The following is a 19,866-nucleotide window of genomic DNA, read 5'->3' on the forward strand; positions in this document are numbered from 1 at the left end:
AATAAAGAGATCAATCAGGAAAGATGTAGCTATCATGTTTGCTTGGACTAGAAAGATAATAGTGTAGAATCAAACACATAAAGCTATTATTTTGTAGGAACAATACAGTGTGTATATCATGCATTTTCCATACTTACATATAATCAGATACAAACATATAACTGCTCACAACGCCTCGTATCGCGACGTGTTGTGAGCTAGCTTGTAGATCGGCTATTTTCAAATTAGCTTTCAAATTAAACTTTAAAGGGCTCATGAGTCATGTTATGTGGCCTAATATTATTCGCTTCTTTTGGGCTTGCTTTCCTAGACCTGGTTGCTTATTTTTCTCACAAAATCTGGCAACACTGCTACCTTTGTGTCCGGAACTGCTTATGTAGTGTGTGTGTTGTCAGGATCGACACTAGTGGTAACACAGTCACTTACTCTCTTTAGCAGCAAGAGGAAAGTTTGTTCTAAGTTTAAAACGTCTAAAAGTGAACATTTCATTGTTTAATGAATGAACATTTGTAGACGGACTAATTCCATTGCTGTTTGTGTGAGGCTGTCTGTTGTGGCTACTTTTGGACTCGATTCCCTTTGGATTTGAGCGCAGACAACGAGGTATGTTTATTTCGGTTTATTACGTTTGTTGCGCAATTCTTTGAGACACACATCCGGGTTTTTGACCAATAATAAGCACCCTTGTTCGACCCGGATTCGGGACAGCTGATGCTTCTCCGGGCCAAACAAAGGCGTCACGTGACGTTGATCCCTTTCCCCTCTTCGCTCATTCTAGGACAGTGGTTCTCAAACTTTTAGCCCGCGGACCCCTATTTGAAAAGATATGCCAGGGACCCCCATAAGAGAAGATTTTTACGGCTCTAGCAGTGATTTTCAATCACTGTAATTTAAGGACACCCCCCCCCCCCCCCCCAGTTTGACATGCATTAGGGCTACGGACCCCCATTTAATGGCATTTCTATCTCTGGGACCTCAATTCATTTTGTAAAATCAATGTTAATTTAACTCTGAGAGTGTACAAATGGGGGTCCATTTGGTTCCATTTGTACACTCTCAGAGTTACAGACCCATAAGGGTCCATTTGGTTCCTATAAATCATTTAGCTGGGGACCCCCTGGTTTCCCCTCAAGTACCCCTGGGGGTCCCCGGACCACTTTGAGAACCAATGTTCTAGGACATGACGTATGTGTGGGCAGAAGAATACACATGTTATGTTTCTATCATTTATTATGCGCTCGTTTATCGTTGGATTGAGGCTGGCTCAATAAAGAAAGAACAAGTGAGTGTGTTTTCCTGGAGAGTGATGGGTGATGTGAAAGGAAGGAACGATGGGACAAAGACAAATGCAGAGCAGAGTTTGATATTAGACCCAAGACTCAACTTCTGCTTGAATACATTTCCCCCGACATATATTATTTGATCACACTGTTACTATGTTGGTTAGATATAATTGTTATTACACTTCCATCACATCTGATCACATTATACAACCTCATTTCACTATGCTCAGTCTGAATGGAATTAAATCACTGTAATCATCGTGATGATTCCATCAACGTTGCTTTATTTGTACCCTCTCAGAGTTAACCCATTAAAACTGGGAAAGCATCTGTGTCATTTTAGATTTTTGCTTTAGCTATTCAGTATACAAGCTCACAAGCTTGTACATCTGCTATTTTTGAACATTTTTTAAACATCTTGAAAGTGTGAGAACTACTGATTTAGAAGGCATTTGTAGAATCGTCCTCAGGTCTTAATGCACTGTCACTGATGTAATGTTGTGTGTTCTCTCTGCAGACGCCACCCTCTCAACCACACCTCAGCTCAGCCATGGCTGACAACATCCTGGCTTCTGTCTGCCAGAGTGAATCACGACAGGCTGCCAAGACAAGGAGACTGGACACTTATTGTGTGAGTGTGTGCGTGTGTGTGTGTTCAAATAGCTGTTGGTGGACTGCATTGATGTGTGAGCGCTGCTGTGTGTCGACTGTTAACAAATCTTGTAGATATTTTTTTTTCTTGTCTTTTTTTCTTTTTTTTATATTTTTGAAACATTTTAACAACACAAATCTTGCAAGGGGGTCCCTGGCTCAAAATATCTTCAGATGGGGGTCCACTCTGTGGCCAAATACTTATTAATGTGGGGGTCCTTGTCATAAAAGACTTAAAAACCAAACCACTGCTCTAGATTACCCAGCCAGGTCAACACGCTAACTGGAATACCAAGATAACAACAAAAGGAAAGGAAACCTATGTGTTGACTCATTAAACTTTGACTGAGGGACTAATATACAAGGGAAAATGACATTTAACAAGGTACACACAAGGACAGGTTTTTTAGTTTATTTCAGTACATTTTGTGGTTAAAAAGTAATACAAAAAAAAACAGACCAAAAAGGTATAGGCTGAAGCCATAGCTTCTTTCGCCTACCCTTTTAAAGCAACATTACCAGATCAGCAACAATATGCACAGATGAACAGTTGGTTATTTGTCTGTTTTATAAATCTCAGTCTGGATGTTGTCGTTGCACTTCAGGAGGACAGCACCAGTGTACCTCCTGAGATGTTTGTGGATTCCAACCATCCCAACAAGGTCTTGGAGGGCCTCAACAGGCTGCGGATCAACAGTGTCTTCTGCGATGTGATCCTGTGCTGTGAGGGACAGGAGTTCCCCTGCCATCGTTACCTGCTGGCCTCCTTTAGCTCTTACTTTCAGGTAAATAAACACATGCTGTTGTTAAGGGAATGTCATTAAAATGTTTACCTTTGCTTTCACATGAACCTAACATCGTTCCATATCATTGATTCCCAAACGTATTCAGTTGAGACCCAAAAGACATTTGTTGTTTTCCTCGGACCCAAACAAAAAAAGAAAAACAAACATAAAAAATGAACCATTTAAGCTAATAGCAGATCTACAACATGTTGTGAACTTGTAGATCATAATATTTGTTTCTAAATATTTTCACTATTTCTAAAGTTGTTTACATTTATGGAATTTATTATTTTATTTCTGATGTGTTTTTTTTTTTAAACGTTAGAATTATTCTAAACCATGAACACTCCAAGCCAGTCATTCAGCTTTTCAACCTGCACAGGCGATGTTTACATCTGGCATGGTGGAGTCCACACAGGAACGGGTGACCATCGGTGGAGTGGAACCTCAGATGATTGGTTTGTTGGTGAACTATGCCTACACTTCAACGGTCTCCATCTCCGCTGCAAATGTGCAGGTAATGTCATATCGTCATGATGATTCATGAACCTTATTCATAGTCTCCAGTTTTGTCCTACGTCAGTGCTTAATAAAGATAATTTATTGATTTGATCTAGGCCCTACTAGCAGCATCAAACTTGCTGGAAGTCACGGCTGTTCGAGAGGCCTGCTGTGACTATATGGAGCGTCACATGAATATAAATAACTGTGTAGGGATTTACTGCATTGCTGAGGCGCACTCCTGTAAAATGTTGGAGAAACACAGCATGGATTACATTGTGGAACACTTCAGTGTCATCTACCAGCAGGTCAGTGATTGAGGGATCATACATTTAACCAAGTTGTTTGTCTGTTGTTGGCTTTTTCTCCTCTAACTTACCATTACTCAACCTGCCAGCACCACAACTGACCCAGACCTGGGTAGAAACATTGAAACAGTCATTGGTCTATGATTGAATATATTTATGAATAAGCTACAGTACAGTCACATGTCCATTTCACTAAACAAACCATCTATCACCAGTGAGCACTTCAGAGGAGAACAGTTTTTTTCTTTCTACTAATAGGAAGAGTTCCTCTCCCTGTCTGTGGAAAGACTGACTCAGATTCTGGCCAGTGACCATCTTAATGTGCCCAAGGAGGACATGGTGTTTGAGGCTACCATGTTGTGGTTAGACAAGTGTGCTACGCGCAAGCAGAGCTTTGATAAGGTCAGTAATTTCAGACGGTCAGAGGTCTCCGCCTATCCATACGTGTAGGGTCTTGTAAATGCAAGATTGTTTACTTGGTAGAACAGCACCCACTGTCCACTACATGCCTGTTCAGTATATAGTACTAGCAGATTCTATGCAGGATTATATAACGTTTTTTACTCAATATCCAGAGGGGCAAATAATGGGTGTTCTATGTGTTTTTTAAGGTGCTAGAGCAAATCCGTCTGCCTCTCATCAGTCCCTCCTACCTCCACACTGTGGTTGAGTCTCTGGATGTGCTGAAAGAACACCAAGGCTGCCAGAGGTTCATCTCTGAGGCCAAGGAGTGGCTTCTCGTGCCCAACCGTAACACAGCACGGACACGCATGACCACAGGTACACTGCCTCACACGTGCATGCATGTTGCAACTGATGATGCTGGAAAAAATACATCAAGATTTTTCCTAGTTTGTGCAAATACAAATACCTCCAATGTGCAAGCATAAATGTCAAGAAAGTTTTGACATAAGTTTTCTATTCAGGCTTCACAATGGTTATTGCGTTATGATTTAATTATTTAGAATTTACAATTCAAGCTTTAATTTACATTTTTTGCACTTTTATAGATATATATGCCAATGCCCAATGTTCTCCTGGATTCATTCAGTGACTGCTAATCTGGGCTTTCACTAATGTAGAGACTACTGAGACTGCAATGTAGTCTCTTTATGTACGTGCCTGGTGCTGTGTTCATGTTCTATTTATCTATATTAACCGCGAACTGGCATTTCCCACCCGATCTCAGTAACAATTGGTGACGCCCCCTTCTTTGACGCACGTGGAACTGCCTCTCACATGAGCGGACCGCTTTAAATAACTCCCAAAACCCCTGCAATAACAGATGGCACCGTGGCGTCAACGCTATACATTAGCCTATCAATCCCTGCGGCTCGGGCTCGAATCCTTCTCATCGCACTGTTTAATATAATACGCTTCGCAAATTATTGTATTATGTTTAGGCAAAGTTTTTGTCGCCCCCAGCGAGGCGGACTACTCGTTATGTTTGGTGAGCCCCTAATATTACATTAGGAAGTAGTTGGGGAAAAAACAGTTATAACGTTGGAGGTGCGCCGTTCGGCACGGCGAGGCACGGTGCCTCTCGTTGCTCAAGTCCGCCAGAGCCGACTCAGCGCTGTTCAAGTTAAGTTCCGATAGGGACAGAATATTAAATTATCGTCCCCCCCCTCCCCCCTAGGCAATGCTAGCGCCGAGCACTATTTTCCACCACAGAGGAAAGCAGTGCAGTGCAGTGCTGTTCTCCTGGAATGTGAAGCATGACTAGGGGCAAAGCAGTTCCACGTGCGTCACAGAAGGGGGCGTAATACAGAAGTTACTGAGATAAGGTGGGAAATGCCCGGTGTTGTGAGCTTGTAGATCTGCTATTTTGTAAAATGTGGGGAATCTTGGTGGATTAAAGGTGGAAAACTGAAACTTAAAATCTGTCCAAAGGCCAGCATGCCTGTGAGATGGTCCCGTTTTTATTAAACACATTTGGTTTCAGCTTGAACTCTTCAATCTACTCTGTCTGACCTGCTCTTTCTCCCCCGCTTGTTGAAGTGATCGTGGTGCTGAATTTAGAAGAAGATGATTTTCACAAACTTGAAAGCTTTGATCCCCTGACCAGTCAGTGGATGACTCTGGGACTCCTGCCTGTGAAAAGAGCAGAGTATGCTGTGGTTTCGTCAGGTGAGGATTACCAACAGTCTATTAACCTTGGGTTGCCAACTGTCCCTTGAAATCCAGAACCGTTCTTTATCTGGGAACTAGTTCCGTTTTATTATCACATTGTAATATAAAATAGAAACGGTACATATCAAAAGAAAATAAGTTATTGTGAAAGAAAAGGAAGAAGCTTATTTGGAATCCTTTCCTTAATGGAAGAGGTAATTAAATAGCATACATTAAAAGTTCAATAAGAACAATACAAAAGAATACAACTGAAAGATGTGTCCCTTATTGAACTGATAAGCGACACACTTTGACCCTTATTTTTGGGAATCAATCAATGACACACATCTTACAAGTTCAACCCTCTAGACTTAGTAAACTGGAGCTGAGTTGCCACTGAGCTTGGACTGATTTTTTCTGCATACACCAAAAATAGCTAAAAGCTCACAACGCTGCATTGTGAGCTTGTTGATCTGCTTTATTTTCCTAATGTTCCCCCCCAGAATATGGATGCTGGGGTTCAAGTGGTTAATATATAATATACAACTGCTAGTAGGGCCTAATATACAACTGTACATTTATACAGTGAGATTTTATCTTTTTCTGGCATTTGAACAGGCATTTGAACTTCAGGTAGCTGGCAACCCTATTAGGACCTGTAATGGCTCCTACTCTGTTTTACCTCTGAATTGTTGGAGACAAGTAGATGCTTAGTAGATGCTTTTATTCAGAGCTAAATCTGAGTACATGTAATGAACCATAGTAAACAAACAGGGTAAATGGTCACATACCATAAATAAGAGTGCAAAGAGAACAATCTAGTCCTTTTAAGAGACTAGGATACCAGGTAAACATCAAATTTAACATCTGTCTTCTCAAACAACATGCTGTTTAAGTAACATTCTTAATATTTCTGATCAAGCTTTATTGGCCGGGCCATCGTAAACATAGTAAGACGTAGTGATGCACAGAATCCCAAACCGCTACAGCCAGTGATTAGCGTGCATATGATTGACAGGCACTGGCAGTAGGCAATTCACTTCATATACTAGATATAGAGCAATGTCACTGGTCGAGGGATACTGGGAACAGTCATATTTTACCATTTGATTACCGTTTGCTCACAGTCTAAATCAGTGTTTACCAAACAATGGGTCAGGACCCATTTTCGTGTCGCAGACCCACTTTTATGGGGCGTGAGTAAATGTCTCTTTTTTTTTGGTTTCCTACGATTTGTTTATTTCAATAGATAATATATAATAATTCAGAAAATAAAAGCATTTTTCAAAAGAATTGAATAAATAACATATTTTTTTTAATAACTCAATAAGTAATGGAAATAACCAATCTACAACCTCGCAACGTGTCATATCATGATACACCGCGTTGTGAGCTTGTAGATCGGCCTTTTTCACTAGTTTGATTCCCGGGGAGACATCAAATTTCTCTTTTGGGTGTCGATCTAAAAAGGTTTGGAACCACTGGTCTAAATTTTGCTACAAGAACGTTACCTACTGCAGCCAGTGGTAAGGTTGGTATACAGCCCACATGGCAGCTTATGTCACGACACACTGGAACAATTTTGGTGAATTTCTGTGAATTTCTTGGCTTGATAAGTGACCATCAAAATAATATAGAAGATAATATGAAGGCATTTCAAGTTGTGTATGCATATTCAAATCTTTATTTATTAACAATCAAGGCATAACCAGCTTTAATTCTGCTCTTCTTCCACCCTATAGGCTCTACTCTGTATTTGGCCGGAGGAGAGGATCCATGTGCTCCGTGGGACGGTAGAGAGATGTGGCGCTATGATGTTCACCATAACTGGTTGAAGATGGCTCCCATGCATGTGGCACGCTCTAGCTTCAGTAAGATTGTCAAATTATGACATTCAATGTAACCACATTAATCCTGACGTCTCTATCTTGGGATAATCATAGGCAAATGTGTAAAAAAATATATATATTTCTTTGTTGTATCATTTATGAGACTGCATAATTATAGCACAATCATATTAGTTGAATTAGAATTTGAAATTCAAGTTGAATTTAAAATGATGCTTGTTTTGGAATAACCACTAAGTGTTGTTGCCTTGGTTACACAAGGAGAGGTGTCATATGGCCATGGTCATCACGTCTATTGATCAATTTTATTCATATTCTTTCCTTGTACAACCCCACATGGTCCCTAGGTCTGGTGATGCTAGATGGATATGTGTTTGCAGTTGGTGGCGATGAGAGGGAGGAGCCTTCTGAGAAGTCAATCGAGCGATACGACCCGAAAACCAACACCTGGCAGCTCATGTCTGTCATTGTGACAGAGTATTACGATTCTGTTGGCGGTACTGTGGTGGCACTAGATGGACATCTCTATTTCCTTGGTATGGAACAGATTTATGCACCTGCAGGTTCAGCCTGCTGGCCACATGTTGTTTTTTTTTGCACTGTGACTAATTTGCGACTATTTGGAGAGGCGGTTGACACATTCTCTGCCAGGTATTAATTAATGAATTCATCCGGCACTGCCAGCGTTATTTACCTTATTTTGACGATCCACGCAGAGCCACGGAAGCCACGATGTGGACACGGATGTAAACAAAGGCTGTCTGGGGGGAGGGGGAGGGTCTCGTTTATCCACCGGAACAATTTTTTTTTAACCGCGATCGTCCGTTCTGTTGTTATCGGCAGTTGAATATGGCTCGTTTTCATAAAAAAAAATGTTTTTCTACATCTTATAACATGGGAGTAGATGGAGTGACGTCATTTTGGGATGACGTCATTTCTGCTTCTAACGTTCTCTCGTAGTCATTATCATTTTTGACGGGCCGCAGTGGCGGCCCGTCAAAAAAGTGCGCCGCACCACCTCCTTGAATAAATATTACTTTCAAATATATTCTGTACATGTTTTAAATGATCAAACCAACAAGGTCAATATTATATAGTTAGTGAGTGAAATGTATAATCTACCATAAAATATAGATAAAAACTTCTGTGCCTAAACGTAATGCTGTGTGCCCAAAAATATTTCGCAATGTTAGTTCGCGCAGAGTATAGTTCACTCTTCAATGCTAGTGAACGGGGCTTCTTTGGGCACAGGTTTGCTTCACCTTTAGCGCATAGATATCTATACACATAGAACTGTACTGACTGCTGCTGCTCATTCCAACTGCTGAGCTTCACTTTCTATGCATGTTATGTCTATGCTGACTGAGTTATGCTTCGACGCACGACGGTATCGTCGAGGTACAAGCCCACAAGCGCCGTGGAGGCGGCTTGTAGTGCGTTTGTAGATAAGCGATTTTCGATGTGCGATACCGTCGTGTGTCAAAGTATAAACCAAGCTTATTGAGGCATGAAAAGCACCACAACTCACTGAGTTCTCAACCGATTTACACACGGTTTGGTTTGCATGATACAGGATTAAGAATGCTGGCTTTCATACCAAAATGCTTACATAGATTGTAAACATAATATAAGATTGTAAACATAATATAGTATAACTTATAAAACAAAACAACTTTTTGTCTGTTGTTATTGCAGTGAATGGATATCAGTGGTGGAAAAAGTACTCAAATGTTTTACTTAAGTATCAATACTGCAATGTACTACTCCGTTACAAGTGAAAGTCCGGAATTCAAAATTTACTTGAGTAAAATTACAAAAGTATTGGTATCAAACTGTACTGAAAGTACCAAAAGTAAAAGTATGCAATATACATAAGTTTTCAAATGTATGAAATGTATAAAAATCCTTTGAAAATGGCAGATCTACAAGCGTGTAGATCGGCTATTTTCAAATGGCCGAAATGTATATAGAGCTGAAGTGGTTATGTATGTTTTGTAATAATAATCAGTCTACAAAGTAACTAGTAACTAAGGTTTTCAAATAATTGTAGTGGAGTAAAAGTATAATATTTGCCTCTGAGATGTAGTGGAGTAGAATTACTGAAAATTGGAAATTTTCCAGTAAAGTAAAAATACCTCAAAATTGTAATTAAGTACAGTACTGGAATACATGTACTTAGTTACTTTACACCATTGATGGATATGAATTATATAATACAGCAGTATTTTATTATAAGCCAAAAATGTGTAGTACTTAATCTAAAACATTTCTCATGCCATTAATTATGTTATTATGTCTTTCACAAATGAATGACTACTACAAGACAAATGAATGACTACTACTAGGGCAGGGCCTATCAAAATAAACTAGTGTGATGACTATATATATATATATATATATATATATATATATATATATATATATATATATATATATATATATATATATAGTACATATATATATATATATATATATAGTACATGTTATTGGTGGCTTAATTTTTTGGTGTAGCACTACCTGGGGAATATTCCACCAGCCGCCACTGAAAGAGCGCCCTCTAGCTTCATTAAAAAAAAAAAAAAAAGTTTAAATTGACGTAGATCTACATCAATGGCGGTCAGCGGTTGGATTTGAAATGACGTAGATCTATGTCAATGGCAGGGAATGTGTTAAACAATGTATTTGTTATGGCTTAATCGATTAGTCTAAAATAAAATTCTAAAGTGAGCACATTTTAATCTACAAGGCCAAGTCATTGGAAGAAAAATAAACCGAGTATATCCAATCCAATAAAAAAGTAATATTCAAATAACTGATGCAATGCTGAAATTTGCAGTAGTTTGTATAGTAATCTTGATTATTCTTTTTGATCATTGTTCAGCTCCAATCAAAATCATGGTCAGGTTGCAATAAATTAGCCTGGTATCCAGCCTGCTTCGCTACGTTCGGCGGACTTTTTTTTTCTCTCTTCGCTTCTCAGTCTGGAAAGCCTCCTATCTCCAAGGGAGGCGGGACATGCCAAAAGGCTTGAGTCCTGCCGTGGCTTCTGATTGGTCTGTGGTGCGGGGCGGGACAAAGCACCAGTGAGACGTCTTCCAATGCGCAGAAAAACAGTGTGAAAAGCATGGAGGGTGGCGCTGGCTGATGACGTAGGTTGCCTAACGCTACTCTCATTCGTTGGAACGACATCCAATCAGCAACGACGTTGACTACGTAACATATGTAGTTCTAGTGTAGTTCTGCAAAACCTCCCAATGGGAGGTTTTCCAGACTGAGAAGCGAAGAGAGAAAAAAAAGTCCGCCGAACGTAGCGAAGCAGGCTGGATCCCAGGCTAGCAATAAATTGCACCATCAAAAAAACGTTTTTGTGTGTGTGTGTTTGTTTGTGTTCAATTATCCAAGCCATAGGGCTAGAGAAAAGTGAATTATTATTGTTCATAGTAATGTGCTTTTATAATTCTTTAGGATATACCAAAATATTCTAATTAAGTCAAGTCTAGATGGAACCAAGTAGACAGTTGCAGGCCACTGTCTCTGTAAGTCATAAATTCCTACCCCCACTACCAGTTGGGGGTTCTAAACAAAGAAGCCCTACATTCCGGCGGGGGTAGGGTTGTAGACAAGGGACAAGGGCTTTGTGTGAGAACAAAGCCAAATGGTTGACTGGACAGATAGCAAAGATGCAGTCTGGCCCACTGTGGCAGGAAATGGGAGAGATCGCTGGGCTTTGTGGGTAATAACAACTTCCGGGTTAGCTGGAACTCTCTGGAGGAGGGCCTTAAGCTGGAAGCTGATAAATAAGGCTGCCTTGGGGCAAGCATTCAGATTCGGATAAGTGACTGAACCGTGGGTCGTTCTAGGATATGGGTTCTGGAGTGACTCACTGAATCATTTGGAAAGAGTGTGAGATTAATAGTGAGTATTGAACATTGTAATGATTGTATGTTTGATGGGTTCATGATTGTGTAATGTCATATCCTTAATACTGTAAATGTTCTGTGCTTGTTTTCTCTCTAAGGTTTAATTACCTAACTGATCTAAAGGCTACTAACTGACCTAAAGGTCTAACTAACTAACAACCTAAGTATTAGAATAGAGTTATATGTTTGTAATTGTGATTAGTAATAAAATACCTTAAAAGACACCAGTTTGAGTAATTTGCTTAGACCCTCCACACTCTGACCTACCCTTTCATTGGGCCTAGTAACCGTAGCTTAACTCTGCACAAAGCAGAAACTACGATTAACTATAAAAATGAACAGTAATTAAACTATTCTTATGCCCCCGGAGGAGGCATTTTGAGTCAAAGTAGAATTACCTAGATTAAACTGTAGTGTCTCTTAAGAGAGACATCTATGAGTTAAGTTGATTACCGTGTTATCATAGGGATAACACAGTTATCGTAATCCCCGGAGGGGATTTCTTTAGGGTTTAAGCGTTAAATTACGCAGTAATTAAACTATTTATGCCCCCGGAGGAGGCATCTATGAGTTTTAGGCAGAATAGCCGTGTTATACAGAGGTATAACACAGTTATTGAACTCTGCTTATTACACAGTAATAAGACTGTAGTGTCCCCGTGGGGGACATCTCAGAGTTAATAAGCGAATGACACAGTGATTGAACTCCGCTTATTACAGAGTTATTAAACTATGCTGGCTTTTAATAAGGCCTTCAGAGTTTAAGTATTAATTACATAGTAATTGAGTGTTACAGAGTAATTAAACAATTATGAACCCTTGGAGCCTATGTGAATCTAGAAAGGTATTAGGTCAGTCCTGTAAGCGGATCACATAATTGTATAATCCTGCCAATAGTCTGATGGTGAAAAGGAACCATTAGAGGCTGGATTTAATGTGTGTTATCTAGTGAGATAACATAGCATAAAAATCTCCTATAGCCTTAGGAGTAAAGACGCACTGTCTCTTTAAGATGAGAAGTGAGTTGTAACAAAATAAAATACTTATTAGCCTGGTTATGGGACAGGTTTAATATAGGTTTTATCAGCACCAAAGGTGTCGGTGTGGGGCGGAGGAACTCACACAGCCTGCAGAGGGTCGAACGGAGGCGAAGAGGACACAGAGCCGGCGGCCTACAGCGTGACGCAAGGACCGAGGCATTGAATACTGTACAGGCCTACGAGAAGCCTACCGGGAAGAGACTTCAACCAGGTGCTATGAACAAAGCCCTACAGTTGCGAAAACTGTGGAGAAAAGACTGTAGATTTGAGGATGCTGCGTGCTAACAGATTCTATTGTCTGAGCTAAGGATAAGGAGCTGAGGGAGAAGCTAGAAGCTAACCACAGGTTATGTAGCTATAGGCTACCGTTAAAAGTTTGATTAGCGTACCAGAGGGGGTGGGGGTTGCTACCAGCTAACTTTTCCTTTGTCTAGCATAGTGCTAAGCTAACAGCCACTGGGAGGGGGTGGGGAATTGGCTACCAGTAATACACTGTTTAACCAGACTTTGATAGACTGATACTGTGAGTAACTAGATGATTAGTGTACAAGAACAGGGGATCAATGGTAATCATTGTGGGTTAAATACTAGAATGTACATTGGTAGAGCAAAATATATCCTATCCAGTATTAATTAACAAAATTAACTAATGTAAGTAGACCATTAAAAGGCTTCTTGCGTGGAATGCTGATAGGGTGGGTGCTATTTTACAGGTTAAACACAGTGTTAATTAATTATTGTTGTTATATAGCTAAAGGCTGAAACAACACTGTTACTTGCTAAAAATAACTGACGATTACTGTCACAGCCCATTGAATTAAGACTAACTAACAGACCTTATACCCAAACAAGGGAGATGGAAGTGTTAGCTGAGTTAATAGGGAAGTGTGAAGCAGCTCAAGCAGTTTTTAGGAGGGAAGTAAAGTTTATTGTCCTGCTGGATTTACCAAAAGAAAGGGCGGTAAGGGAGCTAAGAGCCGAATTAGCTAGATTCCTTAGGGTTGTTACATATTCTATCGCCATACTAGAAATTGATGAAGAAAGTTCATCTGAGATCTGCAGGATGCAGTATGACTGTTGCCAAGAGTATGACGAAACATTGAGGCAGGTCTGGTTTGAAGCGGCCCAGGAAGAATATGGGTCCCGCTTCACACATCCCAAAGTGAGTGAACTCCCTGCTGTGAGGGAGGGGGGTAGGTATGTCACACCTACAGATGGATCAGCTGGGCCAGCAGTCCTCAGAGTGAAACCAGATGGCATCACTACTGCAAGGGACAACGCGGCGGAGGGATATCTCCTCATGACGACACGCTGGGAAAGCGCAGAGGACGTCGCTTCCAACCCACTCTTCACGACGGAGGTTCCAGAGGACGTCACTTCCAACCCACTCTTCACGACGGAGGTTCCAGAGGGAGCCACTAGAAAAGCTGAACCTGGGGACGAGACGCCTGCGGAGGAAGCCGAGGGGGATCGACCAGAGGGAGCCGCTACAACGACGGAGGTCTCCACGGACCCACTCAACACAGAGGGGTGCCAGCGACTGGAGGTCACTGAACCAGGAGAGACCCCATTCCACGCTGCGATCGAGAGAGCAGCTGCAAAGGTGCCACTGGCGATCGAAAGAGCTGCTCCTGCGGAGGCCGCCGGGAACGCGGAGGCCGAGAGGGAGGTTCCAGAGGGAACCAACGTCGCAGATGAGCAGACCGCCAGGAAGGCAGCTTCGATGGACAACGCGGCGGAGGGATATCTCCTCATCACGACACGCAGGGAAGGCGCCGAGGAGGTCGTGACGGCCGGCGGAGAGGAGCCATCGGCGGCGGGGGAGGTGCCACTGGAGATCGCGAGAGAAGCGAGAGAAGCTGCAGGGGAGACCCCATTCCACGCTGAAGAGGGAGGAGACCACGCCGGGGAGGTTCCAGAGGGAGCCAACGTCGCAGATGAGCAGACCGCCAGGGAGGCCGCTTCAATGGACGTCGCCACGGCGGTGAAAGTCTTCACCAATCCACTCAACGCAGAGGAGAAGCACGTCGACGCTACCACACCAGGGCGAAGGACCAGCCAACCGGGGGGTCCATCCAAGCGCCTGTCTCACAAAGGTGGGAGGAGACCAGCTACCAGCGGACCGGTGGCGTTCAAGAAGGGAGCCGCCGAAGACAGACCAGTCGGGTCTGTCCGAAAACGGGGACTGGGCGCCAAACCAGCTCCCCCAGAACCCCTCAGAAAGAAGTCTGAGTGGGTAAATACTGGCATCCGTGCGCCCGCTCGGAAAGAGAGGGGCGGGGTGCTACGTCAGGTCATTTCAGTACCAACCACCAGGATCCAGGCAAAGAGAATGCGTCGTCCTGGTGGGGCTGTAACTAGAAAAAAGAAGGTGAAGATTAAAGATAAACTATCCCTTCTCCACCCCCCTGCGGGGGGGGCTGGGTGGAGCAGAGCTCCACGCTCTTTCTCGGCGGCGGCTGAGAGAAGCCCCCAGAAGGGGGTTGGTGGGGTTGCAGTCCCACTGGCGGCCAGAAGAGTGCCATCAGACGGTATTGCTGCTGCTGCGGAGACAGCTGCAGGGGATATCCATCCAGAGGGCGCCGCGGGGGACGTGACGGTCGAAGTAGAGACAGCCGAGGGGAAGACCGACACCAATTCACACATCGACATCACACCACTGCAGAGCGGCGTGGCACCACCTAAGAAGGGTGGCCCTTGCCCCGAGCCTAAAGCCCTGTTGGGCCAAGGTGGGAGGTCAGTAGCGACAAGAGCCAGACCAGTCAAATGCGATTGTGCAAACTGCAAGCCTCTTGACCTCCTGAAAAAATGCAAATGTGAAACCTGCAAGCCACGTAAACCCTTCGCACCAGCCCGGTGGGTCGTGGGGAAATTGCGAGGGAAGAAGGAAAAGTTGAAGCAGAAAGTCACTGTCCCACCACAGTCATCAGCGCGGGCTGGTGGTGGGATTGCAGTTCCACTGGTGGCTGGTGGTGCCAGCAAAGTGACACTGACAAACGAACAGGCTTGACTAACAGGTCTATCCAGTTAGTAGCTGTGAACAGTGGTACGCGGTGCGGACAATAAGCGAAAAAGATGCCAACGTGGTGTCTAAAAAATCGAAATGTCTTATTTGAGCGACTGTTTACTTAGGAATTTCGAGAGATATTGTGTAAATGAATGTATCATTTGTAGTGTTTACGATATTACCAGAAGAAATAACTTGCATAATGAAATGTATTAATTTACTGCCGACAATATGCCACTAAGTCAAAATGCAACAATAATTTGGAAGGTTCTTCCATGCAACAAAATTATTCTTAACTGATGTTAACTCATGATCTGAGTAATCAGGCCTTTTTGAATATTATTTGTTGATTGTATAAAAAGCATTTTGGGATGTGGGTTTAAATGCAGAGTGAAGTTTCTTAAAGGTAAGATTGTAGATCAGCCATTTTTAAAATCTTTTAAACCCTTTACCCAAGTTACTATGTCAATTGCCATGGCAACATGCCCTAAATAGGACATTGACTTACTAGGGAAACAGTGGGAGGAGGAAAGGTTTCCAAAATCAATTTGGATTATTAAAAAAGTTTAAAAATTACAAATTGAGAAAGTTAAGTTGAACTGTAAATTATTCCAAAATATGGGTTTAGAGCCACTTAATGACAATGAGTGAAAACTGTGTTGAGAATGTAACCTGTATGAGTGTGGGATCAGAGCAGTTTACATAGATGAAATCGAACTTCCCAAAGCCATGATTTAAGAAGCCAAAAAAGCTCACCGAAAAATGGTGAGTAGAGGTTGGTTGTGAGAGAACTGAACATGGTTCAGTTATCTCAGGTGGGAGGTGTTCAATTATCCAAGCCATAGGGCTAGAGAAAAGTGAATTATTATTGTTCATAGTAATGTGCTTTTATAATTCTTTAGGATATACCAAAATATTCTAATTAAGTCAAGTCTAGATGGAACCAAGTAGACAGTTGCAGGCCACTGTCTCTGTAAGTCATAAATTCCTACCCCCACTACCAGTTGGGGGTTCTAAACAAAGAAGCCCTACATTCCGGCGGGGGTAGGGTTGTAGACAAGGGACAAGGGCTTTGTGTGAGAACAAAGCCAAATGGTTGACTGGACAGATAGCAAAGATGCAGTCTGGCCCACTGTGGCAGGAAATGGGAGAGATCGCTGGGCTTTGTGGGTAATAACAACTTCCGGGTTAGCTGGAACTCTCTGGAGGAGGGCCTTAAGCTGGAAGCTGATAAATAAGGCTGCCTTGGGGCAAGCATTCAGATTCGGATAAGTGACTGAACCGTGGGTCGTTCTAGGATATGGGTTCTGGAGTGACTCACTGAATCATTTGGAAAGAGTGTGAGATTAATAGTGAGTATTGAACATTGTAATGATTGTATGTTTGATGGGTTCATGATTGTGTAATGTCATATCCTTAATACTGTAAATGTTCTGTGCTTGTTTTCTCTCTAAGGTTTAATTACCTAACTGATCTAAAGGCTACTAACTGACCTAAAGGTCTAACTAACTAACAACCTAAGTATTAGAATAGAGTTATATGTTTGTAATTGTGATTAGTAATAAAATACCTTAAAAGACACCAGTTTGAGTAATTTGCTTAGACCCTCCACACTCTGACCTACCCTTTCATTGGGCCTAGTAACCGTAGCTTAACTCTGCACAAAGCAGAAACTACGATTAACTATAAAAATGAACAGTTTGTTTGTCCCTGGGCCCTAGGTAGCGCCCCACCTTCTGATGAGTTCCAACCAACCAGGTCGGCCAAGTTCAACCCTGAAACCTCTGAATGGACAGAAATCGCTCCAATGCAGATTCCGCGGGATCGAGCAGCTGCTTGTACTCTCAATGGAAAGATATACGTCACAGGTATCATATCTGTTTTAGTCAGTGGTGGAAGAAGTACTCTGTGTTCGTACTTATTTTTAACATAAAGTTGCAATACTAGAAGGTAGAAATACTTTGTTCTACATTTTACTCCAGTAAAAATGCTTAAGTTTTGGAATAAAGATTATGCTTTCAGTATCAAACAGAAGTACTCATTATGCAGACTGGCCCACTTCACAAACATTGGATTGTAATTACTAATGCATTAATGTTTTAAGCACCTCAGATGTTGTAGCTGGTAAAAGGTGGGGCTCATTTCAATTACTTTGTGTGCTGCTGAATAGCTTAACCTATAATAATGCATCATTTATCAGTTAATGTTTGGTTTGTATTAATCTAAATCTGCAATTAAATCCGCTAGTTACCATGAAATAAAGCTGTCAAATAATTGTTGTGAAATATTAGCCTCTATAGTGGAGTAGAAGTAAAACAGTACTTAGATATATTTTTATACTCAAGGAAAGGAAAGTATTTCATAATTGTACTTACAGTAAGTAAAAGTACTTTATTAAATGTATCCACCACTGCTATTAGTTCCATAATAGACTCACTCAAATTTCAATGTAGTTTGGGCACATGATGGAGCCCACTAACAGCCACTTTACTGTTAATTCTTTTTTATCCATAGGTGGTGTGCATTATAATGAAAATGATCATCAGATAAAGGAAAACACAATGGAGTGCTACAACCCCACGTCCAACCAGTGGACCATGTGCGCCCCCATGAAAGTGAGACGCTTCTCACATTACGTGGTTGCAGCGGATGAAAAGATCTACATTTTAGGAGGGGAAGAAGGTGATGATGACGATGGTGTTGCTTACGACAAGGACAATTTCAACAGCAGGTAAGACACTGCTGCTGCTTCAGGAATGCCTGGGAAAAGGTGGCTTCTTGTCCACACCGGATCATTTCTCTCATGGCTATTGGTCTCTCTTCATGTAGGGGTGGGCCTCTCGAGAACATCGAGCGCTACTGTGAAAAGACGGACATGTGGGAAACTGTGGAGAAGATGGCTGCTGCTCATATCTCCAGTCACGGCTGCGTGTCTCTCAGGCTGAGGAGTGGTCATACACCCGCGGTTGATGAAGATGGAGCATTATGATATGACGATTAAAATGGCAGATGGCTCTACTGGGGCAATATATTCTAGTACAAAGTGGGGTGTCAAACCTGCCTGTGCAACCATCATCTTCAGTAGGTATTTGTGCTTTCGATAGAGTAGATGGAAGTACAGTTGCCTGCTTAGATTAACTGCTCTTAATGTTTCACTGTCAATAGATTTGTATATCGCACATTAAAGTCACTGTTGATTGACTGTACATAATGTATGATCCTTATACCTACTGTGTAGGCTGGCTGACACTGTGCATATATCAGACTCGCGTTCACTGCTGACAGTCTGTTCACAGATACCTTATATGAAGACAGGGAAGCCCTCAGGTTAATTTAAAGCACACTCAATGAGCCGATGATGTAGTTAAAAAGCCTTGAATGTCTCTAGTCTTCTAGGGCATAATGTAACTTAAAAAGTTAAAAAGTCTTATAAGGATGCCAACTGTCCGTATTCCTCAGGGTGTGTTTAGAAGGATTAGTCACCCTAGCTTCAGTCCTTATTTACACACACAATGATCAGGAGGCCCAATTATAAAAGTTTACCACAGCAAAAAAGAATTCTTCAAGAATATATATTGACTGTGAGAACCACACATCCACCTGGATCAAGTTATCTCAAGAGCACCCCCAGTTTTTTGATATGTAGATATACTTTATGTTCATGAGAGATAGCCTTATACTTATATATTTACCTATATTTAGAAATTGTTCATTCATACACTATTGCACAGTGACTGCTATCATAGTCAGTCCAAGTGCTAGGTGTGAGTCTTCCTTTTACATTTTTAAAAACTTTATTATTTGAACCTTGGTTGTAATTAAAGTAGCTGTAAAGTGCTGCTATGACACCTGAATTCCCCACGGGGATCAATAAAGACTTGGTTTTTTTTGTATGCATGCCCTTCCTATCATTGATTAATTGATATCCCTGCCTACATGCAGCAGAGTGGCCCGAACTACACACTCGATACAGCACCTCACCCAAGGGGTTCAAATGTCCTCAGTAACCCACTCACCCAATGGTGTAACGACTAACTGGGGGGTCTCTTCTCCTTGGGTCTCTGGTGTCTCCCAGGGAGATGCGTCTGGTATGGAGGGATATATCCCCCCCCACTGGTTGTCATCGGCGTTGGCGAGAGGCTGGTACGATGCCATTCGGTCTCGTTGGAGGACCACCTTGCATACCCCCCACCAGCTGCTCCCATTGCACCAAGGGTTCCCAAACTGGGGTTTGCACCAGTTGGTACGCCCAGGGGGTCCCCAAATTATTTTGATGATTAGCTTAATATGCAACATTGTTTTCTCACTCAACAGTAAACAAACCAACATACAGTATAAGTGTACTGTATACTATCTGCACATTTCTAAAGTGACAATTTAAGGACTTTTAAGACCTTTTTAATACCAAATTAT

The 19,866-nt window shown here is 42.0% G+C and overlaps 1 protein-coding gene across 1 annotated transcript; it reads left to right on the forward strand.

The window, feature by feature from the left end:
- The first annotated feature begins 522 nt into the window (after nucleotides 1–522).
- On the forward strand, nucleotides 523–19,230 carry LOC308101216 (kelch-like protein 23). The gene is made up of 13 exons (XM_080450603.1): nucleotides 523–603; nucleotides 1,801–1,914; nucleotides 2,540–2,719; nucleotides 3,102–3,236; nucleotides 3,337–3,528; nucleotides 3,787–3,930; nucleotides 4,140–4,308; nucleotides 5,530–5,658; nucleotides 7,383–7,511; nucleotides 7,835–8,023; nucleotides 17,175–17,321; nucleotides 17,968–18,184; nucleotides 18,283–19,230. Exons 2-13 carry the CDS (start codon nucleotides 1,834–1,836, stop codon nucleotides 18,440–18,442), a joined length of 1,872 nt encoding a protein of 623 aa, XP_080306729.1. The 5' UTR covers nucleotides 523–603; nucleotides 1,801–1,833; the 3' UTR covers nucleotides 18,443–19,230.
- The last annotated feature ends 636 nt before the right edge of the window (nucleotides 19,231–19,866 follow it).

Source organism: Gymnoscopelus braueri, assembly GCF_963280865.1.
Source record: "Gymnoscopelus braueri genome assembly, chromosome: 15".
Classification (NCBI taxonomy): Eukaryota; Metazoa; Chordata; class Actinopteri; order Myctophiformes; family Myctophidae; genus Gymnoscopelus; species Gymnoscopelus braueri.

Excerpts from the sequence above, each read along its gene's own strand:
- LOC308101216 (XM_080450603.1), top strand. The coding sequence starts at position 1,834 with ATGGCTGACAACATCCTGGCTTCTGTCTGCCAGAGTGAATCACGACAG. Across the intron at positions 3,529-3,786 it reads TCAGTGTCATCTACCAGCAG|GAAGAGTTCCTCTCCCTGTC; the intron begins GTCAGTGATTGA and ends TTCTACTAATAG. Across the intron at positions 17,322-17,967 it reads TGGAAAGATATACGTCACAG|GTGGTGTGCATTATAATGAA; the intron begins GTATCATATCTG and ends TTTTATCCATAG.